The sequence below is a fragment of the Microcebus murinus genome, chromosome 1 (genome assembly GCF_040939455.1).
Source record: "Microcebus murinus isolate Inina chromosome 1, M.murinus_Inina_mat1.0, whole genome shotgun sequence".
Taxonomy (NCBI): Eukaryota; Metazoa; Chordata; class Mammalia; order Primates; family Cheirogaleidae; genus Microcebus; species Microcebus murinus.
The window spans coordinates 151,747,784-151,767,342 of NC_134104.1; the positions used below are offsets into that span (position 1 = coordinate 151,747,784).

The 19,559-nt window shown below is 37.2% G+C and overlaps 1 protein-coding gene across 2 annotated transcripts in view; it reads right to left on the reverse strand.

Moving 5' to 3' along the window:
• Positions 1-4,186: 4,186 nt before the first annotated feature.
• The window catches only part of ABHD5 (abhydrolase domain containing 5, lysophosphatidic acid acyltransferase), a 28,826-nt gene continuing 13,453 nt past the window's right edge, over positions 4,187-19,559 (reverse strand). For both annotated transcript variants that reach the window (XM_012770402.3, XM_012770403.3), the window contains exons 3-7: positions 18,789-19,161; positions 11,250-11,404; positions 8,702-8,813; positions 6,208-6,394; positions 4,187-5,624 (exon numbers count right to left, since the gene is read on the reverse strand). In XM_012770402.3, the coding sequence (XP_012625856.1) occupies positions 5,535-5,624; positions 6,208-6,394; positions 8,702-8,813; positions 11,250-11,404; positions 18,789-19,161 (917 nt within the window). In that variant the 3' untranslated portion in view covers positions 4,187-5,534. The remainder of the gene's footprint in view (positions 5,625-6,207; positions 6,395-8,701; positions 8,814-11,249; positions 11,405-18,788; positions 19,162-19,559) is intronic.

The window sequence follows — 19,559 nt, forward strand, 5'->3', positions numbered from 1 at the left end:
GCTATTACAATACATCAAAGGCATGTAATGTCTGGTTGTTCCTTTTTCAGTAATGCTAAGATTGATCCTGGGCTCAGATGTTATCAACCTGAGCCACCCAATAAAATATTTCTCATTAACTAGTCACCTCTTGCTTCTAACAGCCTAGATCCATTATTTCATTAGAGGTGGCCAAATAGTGTTTTCCTAATCCTATCATTTCTCTGTTATTTAGCCATGATTCTTACATGAAGAACTTTCCCTTATAAGGTTAACCTGTACACAAAGAAATTAGGATAAATGCTTCATTTTTCCCATTAGCAATTTTCAAAATATTGAATTGGTGCCCTAGTAACCTTCAAAAGTGACCAGTTTTTTAATAGCGTTATGACCTGATGATGTTTATCTATTTCATGTTTCAACCCATTTTTCTTTCCTTCCTTCCTTCCTCTTTCTTCTTTCCTTCATCTTTCTTTATTTTTTTGAGACAGGGTCTCACTCTATTGCCCGGGCTAGAGTGCAGTGGCGTCACCATAGCTCACAGCAACCTCAAACTCCTGGGCTCAAGTGATCCTCCTGCCTCAGCCTCCCGAGTAGCAGGAACTACAAGCATGCCACCAAGTCCAGCTAATTTTTTATTTTTTGCAGAGATGGGATCTCGCTCTTGCCCAGGGTGGTCTTGAATTCCTGGCCTCAAGCAATCCTCCCACCTAAGCCTCCCAAAGTGCTAAATTACAGGCATGAGCCACTGCGCCCAGGCCCATTATTCTTTCCGATGCTCAAATCGTCCCAACTTCGGACAAGGGAAGCCCCTTCAAGTTGGTTCCTGGGTCCTTTTGACATGACCTTATTAATCTCATTGCTTCCTTCCTTGCTTGCTGACACACGATATTCCAGACTCATCTTGTCCTTTCTTTGCCTCTTTCAGTGGGACAGTCTGGATGCTAGAGTGGACCTTATTACTGAGTTGTGATGATTTCTAAGCCTTTTCAGTGGACAAAGTTATGCAATATATGTATCTTTTAGAAAGAGAAAAATCACGGGATTTTGCTGGTATTTCCAATCGAAATATAAAATTCAGGGTTTTTAATTGATTGTATTGTGTGTCTCCTCTTCTGCTAAAAATCTTGGCTCTGGATTCCAATGACATAAGTAAATATTTGCTTTATCATATATAAATACCCAGTTTCAAAATGACACCACCAATATCATTGCTAAAAATAAAATTACTGAACGTAGTTTAAGATTTCTTTGTGGTTCTTTGATCTGCAGGATACAGTCCATTAGGAAAGTGCAGACAAAATGCTGGGCTTTGAAGTCACTTGAAGTAATTCTACATGTGGCTATACCACCAACTTGATAGACTGTTAAGTTTGCTTTAGTTTTAAGAGTTGTTTTGGGGGTTTTATTTTTTGCTTGTTTGTTTTTTGAGACAGAGTTTCACTCTGTTGTCTGGGCTAGAGTGCAGTGGTGTGATCATAGCTCACTGCAAGCTCAAACTCCTGGGCTCAAGGGATACTCCTGCCTCAGCCTCCCCAGTAGGAGGGACTACAGACATGTGCCACCATGCTTGGCTAATTTTCTTTTATTTTTTGCAGAGATGGGGTTCTGCTATATTGCACAAGCTGGTCTTGAACTTCTGGCCTAAAGTGATCCTCTTGCCTTGGCCTCCCAAAGTACTAAGATTACAGATGCAAGCCATTGCGCCTGGCCAAGAGTAATTTAAAAAAAAAATTTTTTAATTATACAGAACATTGACAGGGCACCAAAGGTATAAGATACAGATCTAGTTGCCGTCCTCGTCCAGCTCCCTAGCACTACTACCAAAGGAATCATTTTATTAGTTATTGGTATAACTAATCCTTTCACTAACTTTTTAAAAAAACAGAAGAAAATACACAAGCATATATATTTATTTTTTTCCACTTTTCTCTTCCTTTCTTACACAACAGAGCACACCATATATCCTATTCAGCATTTTTACATTTTCCACTTCCTATATTCTATAGATAACTCCATACACTACACAGAAATAGTCCTCACTCCTTTTTACAGCTATGCAGTATTTCATTGTATGGGATATACCATAGTTTATTCCATCAATCCTCTATCAATGGAGATTTGGGTGGCTTCCAGTCTTTAGCTGTTATAAATGTTGCTATAATGAAAATATTTGTGTATATGCCATTTCATATTTTGGTCAGTGCATCTCAGAAATGGGACTGCTAGGTTGAAGAATAAATTTATACTTAATTTTACTATTAATTCCATTCACAGAGATCTGTACTTTTCAGAGTGGCTGTTTCCCTATTGTCTCACCAACAGCATACATTGCCTAATTTAGATTTTCCCCAATCTGACAGGTAAGAAAGGTGTTACAGTTTTGTGTTTCTCTTATTATGCATACCCTCACATGTTTAAGGGCCATCTGCGTTTTATTTTCCGTGAATTATCTGTTCATATCTTTTTGTCCATTCTTTAAGTTCTTCTCAAAGTTTAGAAATTCTTCATATATTAGGGCTATAATTAGCCCATTGTAATACATGCTGCAAATGTTTTTTCCAGTTTCTTATTTATCTTGTAACTTTGCTTTTCTGGTCATCCAAAATTCGTTTTAGCTAGTTAAAGATATAAACTTTTCTTTTTATTGCTTCTGGATTTTCAGTTCTGGGAAAATTTTTCCCACTTTCAAATTACATAGGAATTCACTTATATTTTCTAGTTATTTAGAGGGTTTCATTTTTATATTTGGGCCTTTGATCTATTCAGATTTTATCTTATGTATAGTGTGAGAAATGGATTCAATTTTATTTTTTTCCATATGGTTAACCACTCATCTCAACACAATTTTTTAAGTTTTTTTTCCCATCAATGAGATGCTTCCTTTATCATATACTAAATTCCTGAAACTTCCTCTATATTGTTTGTATTAATAGTACAAAATCTAGTAGGATTATTCCTCTATCCTCAATGTTATTTTCTAAGGTTATTTTGGCTATTCTTGTTTATTCTTTCCAATACGCTGGTACAGTAAAAAGCTTCTTGTTTTATTGGGATCTAGTATGGTGCTTTAAATATTAAAAATATATATATATATATCAATGGAGACATTTCAAAGTGTTCTCTAGATAATAGTCTGAAACCAACCCTAGGCAATAATTTTTGGAAAATTAGTTTTAGAAGAACAAGGGAAAAAAACCCAGAAATCATCAAGGGAATGTGTGGACATAGGTAAAGCCATGTATGGTGTCCAAAACTGCAGAGCATCTTCCTTCAGAATAACGAGTGTTTACTTAATACTCACTGGATCTATGTTCCTGTAATAACTATTATAAACAGATCAGTCCATACTAAAGAATCAATATATATAGCTGTCTTGTGACTACCACAGTAAAATTTATTTTGTAAAATAGAATTAAAGTACATTGTGCATAACTTAGCAAAGATCAAATGCCATAACAGATTTTTTTAAAGAAAACATTTAGTGCCCACTTTATTTTCAAGAATTTGAGGATTGTGATCTTTGCTAGTTCAATCTTTATGAAATTACATATACTATAACCCAAGGTAAAATCTAACTTTTTAAAAGAGTTATGATATTTTTCAAATAAATCAAATTCAGCAAGTAGGAAAATAAGTTTCACTTGATAGTTGGGTATATCTTTTTCTTGAATCACTCGACACATCTGTGGCCAGAAATCCCATTCACTAAGTGAACCAAGTCACTTTACTCCAAGGACTGGGACCAAGTTTCCTGTGCAGACACCTTCCTATGTAAGTGAACTGGTATCATCCCGGCAAAGGATAATTAAGAGAAATTATAGACTGTGTCAAATAGAAATACAAAAATATTGCCCAAATTATTTGTAACATTTACAGGTTTGAATTTGGCCATCCAAGATACTAATAAAAAGTTAAGGCTATTTTTGTTCTTAAGGTAGAGAAATCAGGCAACACATCTTGACTATCATGCTGCCTTCTTGCACTCACCTGTTTAATCTGGGTAGTGAGATAAATTGTTCATTGGGAAGCTGTTTGACACGATTCAGTATAATCTGTCTATTCTTTTATAGGGGAGGTATGTTGACAATAGAATATTCAGTCTTTCTGGCAGCTAATCAACCATGATACAACCTTATATTTTCTAACAATTACAAATTTCCTAATTAATCATTTTAAAAATGCAATAACCAAAACTATTAAACCATTATTTGCTTGAGTTTACTGTTTTTATTTACATAACCACCTTTCTCCTAGACAAGCAACATGAGCAAAACACAAGGCAAAAGTGCCTTTTTGGTAACAATCCTATTCCATTTTCTTTTGTGGAGGGTTTTCTCAGCAGCCGGTTACCACAAGGAGTTTTTTCACAGTTTCAAAGAGGTTTTCCTCATTTTAAAACCACAAGAAAGTGATACACTTGAGGGTTGTTACTATTAAATAGTTCAATCAACCATAGAAGTTTTGTAATATAACTTCAAGTATGTAATGATTTAATGAACACAATACTCTTAATAATAATTTAAAAAACCCAGTACTAGCTCATTTCTGGTGCTATGAGACATAACAGCACCATCTATTTTTATATTTTAGTGGTAAAAATGTAATCCAGTTTTAGCACCCATCTACAGAAGTTAAATGTTAATGAAAATATGATATGTCTTGGCTTTCTGAAAGGTAACAGTCTTAACAGCCCCTTAAATGAAGAAATCTGTTCCATTTGCTGCATCTTGGTTCATGGAAAAGAATAGCATTAATGCGAGGAATAGTATTAATGCAAGGAGTTTTACTTAAGGTTTTTCAGTACTCAAATCACTGAAGTATCAATGTTATGTTTCTTTGGAAGTATAGAATTATATCACACATAGAAGGTTCCAAGGGGTTATGTTATTGCAGATTGTATATGTCAGGATGGACCATATTTAAAATGTTTGGCAACATTTGCAGCCTTAAATATATAAAAGAAGAAAATCAGAAAAATTAATGCTAGTGATCAACTCCTATTTTTTAAACCAAAAACCTGTCTTGTCACTCCATTTCAAAAACAAAATGAAATATTCTGAACTGACAAATTTTTATATTAAAAACATTGATTTTGGATTAACTATATCAGTTATTAGACATGATAAACATATTCAAAGAAATAAAGTACACCTTTATAGTATATAATAAACCCAGAAATCACGTCTTTAAATTGGCACTATAGACTGTAATATAAAAAGTACCAAACAAGTTAGATAAAAATGAAAAAATTCTCAGCTGAAAAATTATAATTTTTCAGTACATCAGAGGGACAAATAACCTTTTATTTAAAGCTATAAATGTGGAGACTCTTACGTATTTCAATTTTGTGTAGGAGAAAGGATAGCCATTCTTCTAGAAGGCACTGATTGGTTTAAATGTGCAAGCAACTTCATAAAGAAAACATGTGCAAAGTACAGTCTAGAAGACGGCCTGCTTCTGGTATTGTATTCCTTGCTCTTCATCGTAGACTATGAATTATCGCTGAAGAACTGTAAAAGTCACCAGGTTTTACCACAAGAACTTCAGTGTATTCAATCCACAGTGTCACAGATTTCCTTTACTTTCTGATTGAACTCTTCTGGTTGATCTGCATACACATAATGCCCTGCCCCAAGAATAGCCTGGGTAAGGAAAAACATTTAGATAGTGAATAAAAGCACTTAATAAAACACATGATATATAAGCAAAGACATAGTAATAAAAGTGAGAGCCACAGTATTTAAATAAAACATAAAAGAATAAGCAACATTTATCTCTACTAACAATTATTTCTATAAAAAGGATCTGAGAATAAATAGAAAAATATACTGAATCTTAGTAAAATTTTAATACACAAAAAACTCTAAATTGACCACTAATGAAAGGGCCAAAAGAGAAGCTGAATGAAGTGAGAATGTTCTGCCCTGTTGGATGGGAGTTAGTTGAGGAGCTATTATACTGGTCCCTCTCCCAGTCTCTCCTAAAGCTCAGATGCTGTGGCTCTAGGAACGGGAAAGTCCCCTCAGAAAGGTGATTCCCTGTTTGGACATGCAGGTGTGTGTATGGGTCAAACTCTGCCCCACCACATGTGATATTGGGTCTCTGAATGAGGCTGCAGGTACAGCTCAGATATGAAATCACAGGGATGACCTGAAACATCATTTAAAGGAGATAATAAAACAGACTTCACCTACAACTGAAAATCAAAATCAGTCACACACTTACTATTGTCTTCACATATGAATGTGGTCGTAATGACTGGATGCTGGTGCCAGAATTGCCATCTATGCAGGATCGGGCGCCGAAGATCACTGAAACTGGAATGTCAGTGTGCATTTTACCTATTCGCTGGAGCATTGGCCTTTTTGCCCATCCATAAGGAATAGTCATATTCTTGAAAGCTGTCTCACCACTTTAAGGGCAAGGAGAAAATCACATTGTATGACTTTTCGGAATGAGTATGCATTGTACTTTTACCTCTATTAAAACATAATCATATTTAGTTTTTCCACCATTTAAGTAAAACGTCAGCTTAAATAGAAAATAATTTACTATATAGTATAAGGAACAAATCTCATGGAAGCTATATCACTGTTAGATAAACAAGGCTGCTGTATAAGCAGCAGCTGAATAAAAGTTATCTTCTTTTAAACCAAAACATGCAACTGTAATTCTCTATCATTAACTTATGAAATTATTTCTTGTGGGGATAGTTAAAATACGTTCTTTCACTCTGACTTATTTCAAACTGAAGTAAAAGGTAGCTTTTCAATGGGTTTATGGCACCAGCTTTTCACCTGCAATGGCAAAACCATTACTATGTTAAGAAGAAACTCAGATTAGGTATTCTTACAAACTCCCAGGATAGGTCTGTTTTGCTGTCACTTCCGCTATTCTGCAGAACTAGATATTACTCTAAATTGCTTTTTATGAGGAAACTGAGTTTCACCACAAGAAAGGTAACACACTAGGTCTACAGCTAATCACAAAATGAGAGTAAGTGAATAGTAAAAGACAAGACCATGCAGGACAATGGATGATGTTCCTGAGTCAGACTCCTAAAAACTGTTAGAACAAGTCAATAAAGTGTATAGACTAATCCAGCAGACCCTACTGCCTAGAAGTCATGAAAGCTTACCTCTTAAGGACCCTGATCCTCTAGCCTCCTTCGCTCTTGGCAGAAAACCTTTAGCCTACTTGATTAAAAAGACTGAGTCTACAGCTATACCTATCAATAGCTTCCATGGCCTCAATCTTTTTAATAAAGTAGGTGTACACATTTTCTGCCAAAAGTGAGGGAGGAAAAAAAAGGGAGGGAGCCTGTCTCTGCATCGAACCTCTCAGCCTTTCACCCAAGTCTCAGTCTTAGAAAGACTGAGACTTAGAAAGAATGAGATGCTACTTCTACATTTTAAAGTGTGTACCATGGCCCACCTATACTATAATCACCTGAAGTAGTACTTGTTAGAGATGCAGCCCAGAACTGCTGAATCAGAGCCTTAGAAACAAGGCTTAGGTTTCACATTTTTAACAAGCTCCCTCAACAATTCTGGTACACAACCAAGCATAAGAAGTGCAGCTCTCTTCTTCACCTTCCATTCTGGATGGCGATTCTCTTACAAATTTAGGGGCCTTGTCCTTGAGCCTACTCCTAGCTTCCCACTGTCTTCAGGCTCTGTTTCTTTCACTGGTACCTTGCACCCAACATCCGTAAGTCGTATAAAGTATGTTTGGCCCTCTTGCTTCCTCTTGGCTACTATGTTCTCTCTCTCCTTCTTATCATTGTCAAAATACATGCAGAATCCCTCAATCACTCTTCTCTGCAGCTGTGTTTCTCAGGATGAGCTACAGATGTTTAGAGCTGCTCAGTAAAAGAGAGATGCAATCATCAAGAACCTGAAAAATGCTACACAGCATCTCCCATGCACTTGGGAGATTCAATACCCGTTGGTACAGCAAAGGTTCTAGGAAGATCCATGGTACAGAAAACCATTTACTTGTGTTTAATCCAACACCTTTATTTTGTAGATCATTCATAGTCAGTTTGAGAAACACCGCTTCATGTGAAATCCTTCATCTCTCAAATTGGACTACCTCCTAGAAAAGCCCAAGACTAAGACTTCTTCAACTGATCCCTAAGCACTTTTTTTTTTTTTTTTTTTTTTTTTGAGACAGAGTCTCACTTTGTTGTCCAGGCTAGAGTGAGTGCCGTGGCGTCAGCCTAGCTCATAGCAACCTCAAACTCCTGGGCTCAAGCGATCCTCCTGCCTCAGCCTCCCGAGTAGCAGGGACTACAGGCATGCGCCACCATGCCTGGCTAATTTTTTCTATATTTTTAGTTGGCCAATTAATTTCTTTCTATTTTTAGTAGAGACGGGGTCTCATTCTTCCTCAGGCTGGTTCTGAACTCCTGACCTTGAGCGATCCACCTGCCTCGGCCTCCCAGAGTGCTAGGATTATAGGGGTGAGCAACCGCGCCTGGCCCCCTAAGTACTTTTTAGGAAAGGAAAGTACATCTTACTTTTTAACCTCCCATCAGAACCTGGTATAATATTTTATATAGTAGGTACTCTATGAATAAAGGAGTAAATTAAGAAGTATTAGACACTTGGCCTGTTAAGTTTAGTCATTTAACTACTGATAAAAATCTTCTGGACCTGATATATTTTCAAAAAAGAAAAGTGTAAGACACAAGTACATTTAGAATCAGAACTCTTACCTTGGAGTCTGTACGTTACAGTGGTAGATGTATTCTGTCACAGTATCATCTTCAAACATTGAAGAATACTTCCGTTTGAAATCAGGCCTTAAACGCTGCACTAGACTTAAACCTATTTAATAGGAAATAAAAACATGTTTGTTTTAAATTATAATTAATTTATAGACTAAACAATATAGAAAGTTTTAGTGCTTGCTTGTATAATGAGTGTTATGTGTAGACATATATACCTATACTCAAATATATGTTTTAGGTGAAAAAAAGCAGATTCTGGAAGCTGCTCTCAAGTTCCCTAAGGGAAAAACTAAAATTTAATTAAAGAGTATTGTATACTGATGTATAGATGTGCTTTAGGAGCTCAAAAACATATAAGTTAGTTTTCTAAGACTTGTTTTTGTAGGAAATATAAATTATTTAAAAATGGCAGGTGAATAGAGCCACCCATACATAAAATTAACTTATTAACTTTTATTTCCTCCATAATTATAACACATTAGCATCTAAATGAAGTAAATTGGTATATATAAATATTTTGGTGGGAAAATAAATTCTGTTTCTGCTGTGACACTAGCAACACTCCCTGTTAAGGTCATCCATGGTGGTGCTCCCACAGCCCTACTTGAGAAAGAGGCTGTGGCAAGGCCACTAATGGAAAGAAGATAAAGAGCAGAAGCTTTCATCTCATCACAATTTGCCATTCTGGGGCCCCAGAGACTAGCTGGTTTCCCTTTCTGCTTCCACTACTCCATTACTCCAGCAAGGTTCGGCTTCTTCACTGGCTCTGCTTTCCTATCTCTGAAGAAAGTGTACTGTTCCATGAAGAATTTTTGCAATGCAGTTGATATTCTACATCACCTCCCCCTCCCTCAATTCAAGCAACAATGGGGGACCAAGGGCATGGGTTTAAAGATCCCAGGTACCCTCCCCTCTCAACACTGTCTCCTAATTTCTTTTCATACTTTACTTTTCCTATAATTGCTATTTCTATACCTGTGATCTAGCGAAATCCATTTACATTTCAGGACTATATAGACTGATGAAGCTCTTAAGTAGTTCATCAAAGGAGGACAGACCAGGCATGTAAGGAGTGGTTCTACTAGGGAGGGCTGAAAGGACTGGGGGTAGGCAAAAAGTGCCATCTGTAAGAACACTGAGGGAGTGGAGTGTGGTCACCAATTCAAGCCCTGTGCCTTCTTTTGAGCCCCACAGTCCCACTGTTCTCTCCACCTACAAGGACGGCACTAGAGCAAGAAGAGGCCAGCGCTAGGCAGAGGGAGCAACCTCTCCAGGCACCTATGTGGTAGTTATCCCCACATCCCCACCTGACCCCCCATGCCTCTCTGCTTTTCTTGCTAACAGAGCCCATTTTATCTATCACTTAGGCAGCAATGTGCCCAGGAAAGCAGGCCCCTCCTCCAGCCCGACAACAAATCATGATTAGTCAGTCACAGAAATGTATTCTTCTTTGCTGGTGAAAGAATTAGGGGTGAGCAGAGACATAAGGGAAGGTGTGCTAGGGCCTTCCAGGGAAGACTTTCTTCCCTGACAAAACATTGTAGAGAGAAGGACCATTTTCCATGCTTTCCTTTCTTCTTGTCAGGGTGCTGTTTAGTGATGCTCCATGGTGTAGCAGCCATCAAACAACCATGAGGAAAAACGTCAAGAGAATCAGATACAGGCCCAAACCCTAACATCAATGAGCTGGCTACTAGAACAACTGCTTAAATCACCTACCTCCAGACTGCTTGTCAGGGAAATAATAAAAGACCTTATAGTTTAAGGCACTTAGGTATTCAGTTACTTGCAGCCAAAAAAGCACTCCAAACTGATACAAGGTGTAAGGGGGAAAGGCAGAGGTTCAGACCATCATCATCTATGGTCAATGAGGGAAGGAAATATACATGACTATGGGGCTAAGAGCAGCTGAGAGGCAAATAAACTAAAGTCAAAGACTAAACAATGGCACTTCAAAATAGGACCAGAAATATGTATATCAGGAATCCCCAAAATGTGATGGAAAGAATGACCTTATCTTCCTAACACTCTGACATTATGGAGAAAGGAAGAATCTGTGAGTGTGGGGATACCTGTTATCCCCAGGGTTGATAAAATCAGGTCTTGTGATCCAACAGCTAGATATCATCAATTGGTCAAATGCTCTCTAACACTCACCAACAGGTCAACCTGCTACACTTTTCCTCATGCCGTGCGCTAGCAGAGATCCTTACATAATTCCCCAAAACACTCTGCTTGCTTGGCTTTTTTCAGAATGTTCTAGACTAACTAACCTCATCCTCAGGATCTCCTTCCTCTCTCTGCTGTACTAATTACTTGTAATGGTTACAATATAAAGACTGCCCTTTGAGGAGAAGAGCCTAGTTTCATTACGTTTGTACATAGCTTGCTACTTATTAGAGGAAGAAGGAAAAAAGTAACGGTTCAGGTTTTTTTGTTTGTTTTTAAGATTTTGACTAACAATGGTGATTGATAAATAATTCTCTACTGATAATCTATAAACATTTTGCTTTCTTACGACAAAAGCACTCACCAAAGGGTCCTGCAATCCTGAGGCTAGCTAAAGGGTTAAAAGGAGTCAATACTGCTCCCAAGGCTCTGATCCAAACTGGAATTGGTCTGTCTTGATCAGCAAGGTCTGGTCGCTCAGGAAAACCCCAAGGCTCCACTAAAATGAGATGACTAACCCTGTTGGGGAAAGAACAGAGTTCAGTTCATTTGGTTAATTCCCTCTAAGAATATAAAGAACCAACATAATTTATAAAGTAAAGACAGAATGAACCACCCTCAAAAACTTTCATGTTAAAGACTGTTAGTGGCTAAACAGGTTATATCATGTCCTTATTATGCATCAACTTTTGAGATTCAATAGGATTTGAGAGGTGTATGATAGAAAGAGGGCTTTATTTTTAATATCTCTAAATGTGGAAAATAAAAGATATGGAAAGTAGCACATATAATTGTGTGTCTCTTGAGAAACAAGAGGGCATTTTTTGTTGTTTAAGGTACACCCTGGCAGATGATATAGATCACTGACCACACAGAAAAATCCAATGATTCCATTTATCTCAAAATTGACACTCCAGAAATGACTAAAGAGCAATATCACACTTTTACAAAATAGCCTCGAATACTAACAAGAGTTATCTCCTCTGAATCAATCATTCTAAAAATTTAAGAGAAGACTTAAATTCTTCTGGGTTCAAAAGAACTTTAAATGAACTTTTTACAAACATGAGGATAATCTAAGATGGACTGAAAATATACCCCCTAGTTTGGGATTCTAGAATGTGTTGAAAAGAAACATGTCTATCTACTCTACCCAAACATCATGATATACTGGCATTAGATTCTGTTCCCAATCTTTTCCTAATTTTCTTCTTTACTGACCAAAGAGATAGAAAACCTCCAGTGCAATTTAATATAAAAGTGTTTCATATTGTTAATAACTTTAATTTTTCCATCATACGAAACTTCTTCCTGATGAAGGAAAACCAGAACAGCAGTATTTCCATGTAGCCGCACCATGCTTTTATACATCATAAAGATTCTAAACAAAGCACAAAGGTCCTCCTGAGACAATACAATGTTCACCTGTAACCAAAACAGCCAACAAATGTCAGCCAAATTTCCAAGGATGAACTGACAATGATTCTAAAGTCCCTTCCTAAGTCAAAACTGAAATAGAAAGGTAAAGAAACTAAAATGTGGGCACAGATGGTATTATTCCTTATATAAAATCTGTTTTATTATTTTGATCAGCACATATAAGGATGAGTTAGTAACAAGTCCTTTACCTTGACTGCTTTTTTTTTTCAAACAGAAAGCTTTAGAGCATAGAGTTCTATGGACCCCTGGAGAATATTCAGTCCAATCTTTCATTTCATATGAGAAGGAAGCTGAGATATACTACGTGACTGGCCCCAGTGTATAATACTAGTTAATGTAGTACGAGGGCTAAAACCCCAATTTCTCCACTCCAGTAGAGTACTAACAGATACCAACAAGCCATTGGGCAGAAGGCCTTCTCTTCTAAAATTAGGCTAAGCAACATAAGATAAACATACTAGTAAGGGTAAAGCTTAACCTTTATCAACTCTAGACCAATCCTAATACTATCATCTAGATTTCATGACACTGAGGAGATTTGTGGAATAAAACTATGAATCTGTGTGAAGATACATGATAGTTCCATATACTTAGTGTGCCTTCACAGCCTAAAAATTTCATATGAGAGTGTTTCCTAATAGTGTATAAAGGGTTGGAAATTAGTGTTTTACTTTTTAATGGCAAAGACTATCTTTTATTTTGACCACCTCCTAAATTCATTTTATTATAGCTCACAATGAGATATGGGGTAGAGGATGGAGGGGGTATGCCAGAGGTATTAGGAAATTAATGAAATAGCCACCTAGTTGAAAGCAGCAAAGATTCATGTTAGGAAACAGCCAGTATTATTCACATTGTCTTATCTCCCAAAGAGAAAAATGAACTCTTTATTAAAACATACCCTACACCCTAGAAAACAGTGAAATTTGTGTTACAAATTTGTTAAGAGATCTTGTCTAGTCTGCTTTAGGCTCTTTCTGACCTGCTAACCCAAGAAAGGGGAGAACAAAGGAAAGCTTTGAAAGTGTTTTGTTTTCCTCAGTTTGTCTTGCCTTTTTAATATGATCTTCAAATTATTATCCCTAGGTAATAATGTTAGTTTAACAAATTACGCAAAGTGTGTATACACACACACACACACACTACAGCAGGTGACCTTTTTATTTATTTTTAAAAGGAGTCAATTTCCCCTATAATTGTTCAATCCTGTGTCTTCAGAACCTAGCACGGTGCTTAGCACATAGCAAATGGTTGGTAAACATTTGGATGATTATGCTTTTCTATGTTTCCTTTCGGTCCTTGTTTATAAGGATATACAAATTTCATAGCATATAATTACAGAGTAAGCACAGGAGTTGGTCCAGCCTGGATTTTTCAGGTGCTCCGGATGACATTAGAATATCAATGCTATTTCTTTTTTTTTTTGAGACAGAGTCTCGCTTTGTTGCCCAGGCTAGAGTGAGTGCCGTGGCGTCAGCCTAGCTCACAGCAACCTCAAACTCCTGGGCTCAAGCGATCCTTCTGTCTCAGCCTCCCAAGTAGCTGGGACTTACAGGCATGCGCCACCATGCCTGGCTAATTTTTTCTATATATATTAGTTGGCCAATTAGTTTCTTTCTATTTATAGTAGAGACGGGGTCTCGCTCTTGCTCAGGCTGGTTTCGAACTCCTGACCTCGAGCAATCCGCCCGCCTCGGCCTCCCAGAGAGCTAGGATTACAGGCGTGAGCCACCGCGCCCGGCCTTCAATGCTATTTCTTATTCTCAAAGGTCATTACTTGTTAGTGGGTAATAAAATCATTTAGAGGGTCAAGAATCAGTTTAGTTTGTTTTTTTATAAAATCATATTGTTTGGAATAGAAAAATACATCATAACAAGCATGAATATTGTTCATAAAATTTTATATGCGTGTGGGTGTCGGAAACAAGTTTTGTGGATGATACACTTGTGATATTTTTCTATTCCAAACAATACAGGAGAGTTTTGGTCAAAAAAGTTGGAAAATAATTTTTAAAAACTCTACAAGAATATCTAAACTGTAATTATATATCATTTGCTTCTACTACATGTAAAAGACCTCAGAAAATAATTGTTTTTTATTTTTAGTTGTAAGGATTTTAAATGAGACAACACCATGCAAAGCACTTAGGTTGGTGGCTATCAAATGATTAAGTATCTAGTAAATATAAGCTAGTTATAGTAGTACTACAGAGTAGCCAGAGCAGGATTTATTCCAGGGAGCATGGGAAGACAGTGGCTGGAACCCAGTAGCAGTGAAAAATTTAATTTTTATTCTTCAGAAAAGCCTGATCACAGGTTTTGGCTCACAGGTAATTACAACTTTGCACCAGACCAAGTCCTTCTCATCTCCTCTTCTAGTGGGAAGATTATCTCCTCATTTGATAGGAGTTATTTGGTTTTAACATATAATATATCTAAACTATTATAATCATCCAAACTCTATTCTCTAATATTCCATAGAGGATACCCTCTGCTGGGATTGTTAGTTCACACCTAGGGTATGCAATGGGTCCAACCAGACAGCACATGTGAGTCATCCTATTAAATATCTTTGTCAAGAATCAGACACTGGTTTAACCTACAGGAAAAACAAAACCAGCAGAGCAAGAACAAGAGAACAGCCCACTAATTTTGAAATATAAAAAGGCAATCTTTTCAATGTTAGTCATCATAATTGGCCTTGAGTTTGAAGACGGGAAACAGATTACAGCCTCAAGGGCAAGCAATGGACAGCACCTGCACCAACACAGTGGGACCAGAATTCGTCTGTTCTAAATGCTAACAAACACTAGCTGGGCATGGTGGCACACACCTATAATCCGAGCACTTTGGGAGACTAAGACAGGAGGATTGCTTGAGGCCAGGAGTTTGAGACCACCCTGGGCAGCATAGCTAGACCTCGTCTCTACACACAAACACACACACACACAAAATTGGCTGGGTGTGGTGGTACACACCTGTAGTCCCAGCTACCCAGGAGGCTGAGGCAGGAGGACTGGTTGACACCAGGAGTTTGAAGTTGCAGTGAGCTATGACGATGCCACTGCACTCTAGCCTGGGTAACACAGTAAGACCCTATCTTAAAAAAGTAAATAAATAAGCAAATAAACACACATACATATATATATACATGCTAATAAGGGCATATAAGCCTGGCTTTCATAAGATATATATACATGCTAATAAGGGCATATAAGCCTGGCTTTCATAAGATATAAAGACAGCTACCAGCAAGAAACAATGCAACAAGAAGAACAAGATATTAAAGAAGAACTTTTATGGATGGAGGCACTTTGCTGCTCAAAGAGATGAGCCACCAATACTAACCTAATATACCAAAAATTGGCAAAAATTGATCAGTTTGTATTTTTTCTCTATCATAAGAAACCCTCCTAAACAAGCACATTAAACTAGGCATTTTCATTCTTCTCCTCAAACTGTCCTATAAAAAGAAAGAATGGACCAGGCATAGTGACTCATGCCTGTAATCCTAGCACTCTGGGAAGCTGAGGCAAGAGGATTGCTTAAACCCAGGAGTTCTACACCAGCCTGGGTCAAGAGTGAGATCCCGTCTCTACTAAAAATACTTTAAAATATCAGCCGGGCATGCCTGTAGTCTCAGCTGTTTGGTGGGATGAGGCAGGAGGATCCCTTGAGCCCAGGAGTTGGAGGTTTCAGTGAGCTACAATGATGCCACTGTACTCTACTCAAAGTGACAGAGGGAGACTCTTTCTCAACAACAAAACAACAACAAAAAACAAAGAAACCAAAAAGAAAGAATGAAAGAATGGAGCTGCCCATTAAAGACCAGGACTGAAATAGGTATGAGTTGGAACACTAAGTTGCAACAAATACAAACAATGTTGTTTTTGTGTTTTTCCCCCTCCATGCATAAAACAACAGAAGGGAGCTGTCATTTTACTTAAAAGAAAAAAATAAAGATTATATTTGTCACATCTAAGGAGACAAGGAAAAAAGTAACATTCTCAAAGTGCATTAGAGAAAAAGAGAGAGAGAAGGGGGAGAGAGACAGACAGACAGACAAGAGACATGGTGAATAAAGAAAATTATTAATATCTGAATTCCATTTGGTTTTCAGATTACTTTTTCCCTCTCCTCAGCCCCCCTCCAAAAATATTTTCTGAAACTTAAAAGATTCATTTCAATCTCATGACAGCATAATAAAAATGCTACCTGGGTCAAAAGAAAGCTGGATGAGACATTAAGAGAAAGTGGTTCCGTACATGCATGTTGATACTAAGGAGACTGCTGTATTGCACCAGAGAAAATGTATGTGTGTGTCACAAAGAAGTTTCTGTAGCTCAGGTAAAACATTACAGATCACACAGAAGGTGACCCTGACAACTAGCCCATATGCTTAGTGGGAGTGCCAACTTCAAGAAACACCACAGATGAGGTTTGCTATAATGATGAACATTTATACTTGTAGTAATCAGTCCTGTTTAATCTTGTTTTAATGTCTGGATCTGTGAGTCTACTTAACAGTTCTATTAACCACTTCAGATCATCTACATAATTTTGTTCAAATTCATCTATTCAAGAAATATTTGCTGGGTACCCACTATGTACCAAGCATGGCATTCTGACTGACTGGACTTATCATGATTTGAGATATCTGAAAATCCAGAAAACATCATTATTTTGAAAATAACTGTGTCTAATAATTTAAGTTTTATGTAGTTAAGAATAGAGGCTTGAATATCCAAAACACTGTGGTTGTTCAATATTTTGGTGGCAACCAGACAAACTTTGACATGTTAATTACTTCAAACATTCTCATAACCATCTATACTACTACTTAATGGTTCCTGCTCCTGACACAGCAGTCTAGTTTTATTTCTAGCACCAAACATTCAAAAATCATTTTCTAAAATAATACCCCAATGCAGGGATCACTAACTTTGTTTTAGATACCTGTTGTTATTCTTTTTTATAAATGGCTCTAAAATATTCATTCTCTTCTGAATCCCTAAAGTCTCTCTATTTCTTAGAGCATTTCACAATAGCAAATGAAAACCACACTAACTGACCTAATCAGTAGATAGCTATGAAGGGTCAGGATTCTAAGACTTAGGGGTTTAATGACCTGGCTTTAGCCCACAGAGTTCCATGCCACATCTCTAGAGAATAAATTCCACAAGATAGACATATTACACACCTGCTAAAAAACAAAGGAAGTTCAATTCCACAAAATAGCTCTGTTATCTTATACCAGAAAAGTACACACTTCCTTCTCCTCCTTTCCCCACAAATACAACTAGGTGTTTGTCACTAAAAGTAGGACAGAATAAAAGCTAGTAACCCCAAAATGCCACCGATGAGAAGAAAATTTTGAGTTTCTTTCGAAAGAATCAGTCTGCTAGTTGACAAGACTATTACTGCCTAGCAAATATAAGAATATGATCTCTCCAGAAAAATTAGATGTAAATTCTGAAGCTTAGATAAAGACTCTTTAGACAAAAAGTGGCTGTTCCAGAGGAAGAAAATCCCAGGTACACAGGGCTGCTGCTCAATACATTAAATCTGGAGTTACGCAATAGGGTGGTGTCAGGTACATATAGCCACTATGAAAATGACCATCCTCCCAGGTCTCATTCACAGACCCTCAATGTTAACGTCAGTTGCAATTTTGCATTTAAAAATTAGCGTAATGAAAAAATACATTGGCAACACAAAAATGCTGATAATTTATTGTTTTGTTTCTTTCCAAAAGATAAGCAAAACAAAAATGTGTTTTTCTCCTGTTTTCCTAGCACTCAAATGGTGACCTCCCCTCAGAGTAGCAACATGAATTGGAAATAGCATTAAAAAATAAGATAAAGAAAGGAGATGATGCCAGAAAGATTCTAAAGCCAACATTCATTGATTCAATGACTCTGAAATGTATAGTTCTATAATGAGAAAAGGTTAGGGCAAGGTATAATCAAAAACCCTGGAAGATATACTATGAAGGTACATTTTCTGTAGTGTACAGGTAAGGAAAATAAAGGTTAGAGGTTAAGTGGCTTGCTCTAAGTCATAAAGACAGCACTAGTGCCTAGATCTCACTTTAAACCCTTTGGTTTTCCATCACAGTTTACTATAACTGAGAAAAGGTTAGGAACCCATTGGTTTAAATAACAATAAACAATAATAAAATAACTTTTACTTGTGTTTTTAACATGATACACTAAATTTTACATGATTCTAAGTTTAACAAATAGAAAGTCTTTTCTCAAGCCTATTAATGTGTAGCATGTATAACAGGAAAATCTGCTTATTTCAGCTACCAAACTGGACATCAGTTGTGGCTTGGTCTATAAGGTCCTTTAAGAGAATGTCTGTCACGTAAGGCTCAAACACCAACCACCAAAAATGGGAACTGGAGACTAGCACTTGGATGCCACAGTTACAATCCCTCTCTTCTGTCACCATTACTTACCTTGATGGGTACTTCAGTGAGTAAGCAGCAGCCAGGAAGCCACCTAGGTTGTGCCCAAGCAAGATCACTTTGTCCAATCCTAGGGCACATCTCCATTCTTCAATGGATTCCACAAACTGATTCTCCACTTCTTCTGCATCACTGTCAAACCTGGGTCTACTACTGCGTCCAAAGCCCAGTAGGTCAAAAGCATAGACGGGCCTATTAGTGCAAAGATCTCCAAAATTCAGTGCCCAGAGTCCAAGACCTCCTCCAAAACCATGCAGGAGGACAAGTGGAGTCTTATTTGAAATATTATGAGAGCACTTCAGTGTCCATATTTTATTTCCATTAGATATAAGAACAGGTTCTTTTTTGTATATGCAAGGGACACCTAATGAAAACATAAAAGAGAAATTCTGGTTAACTTCACTACTTCTGAGAAGGGGAGTATTCTCAGAGTAACCAAAAATTAGAAACCCTTCTGGCATCCAGTCATATGATTTTAGCCTTTATTGTCAGATCTTTAAAAAAAAAAGTACACATTTTATTTAAATAAGTAATTCTAAATACTTAGAATGTTTTATATCTAAGTGGAAAGACCTACCTCAGACATGCCTCAAGTACCTGTGACCAAGGTCTTTGGCAAGTCATTTTACCTCTGACTTCTTTCCACATCTATCAAATGAGGGTATTACACTCCTAGAACTAGAGAGGAACTTAGTGGTCACTGAATCCATTATTTTAAGGTTTCTAGCTCTGCAGACAATAACAAAAGAATATTGCCTTGAA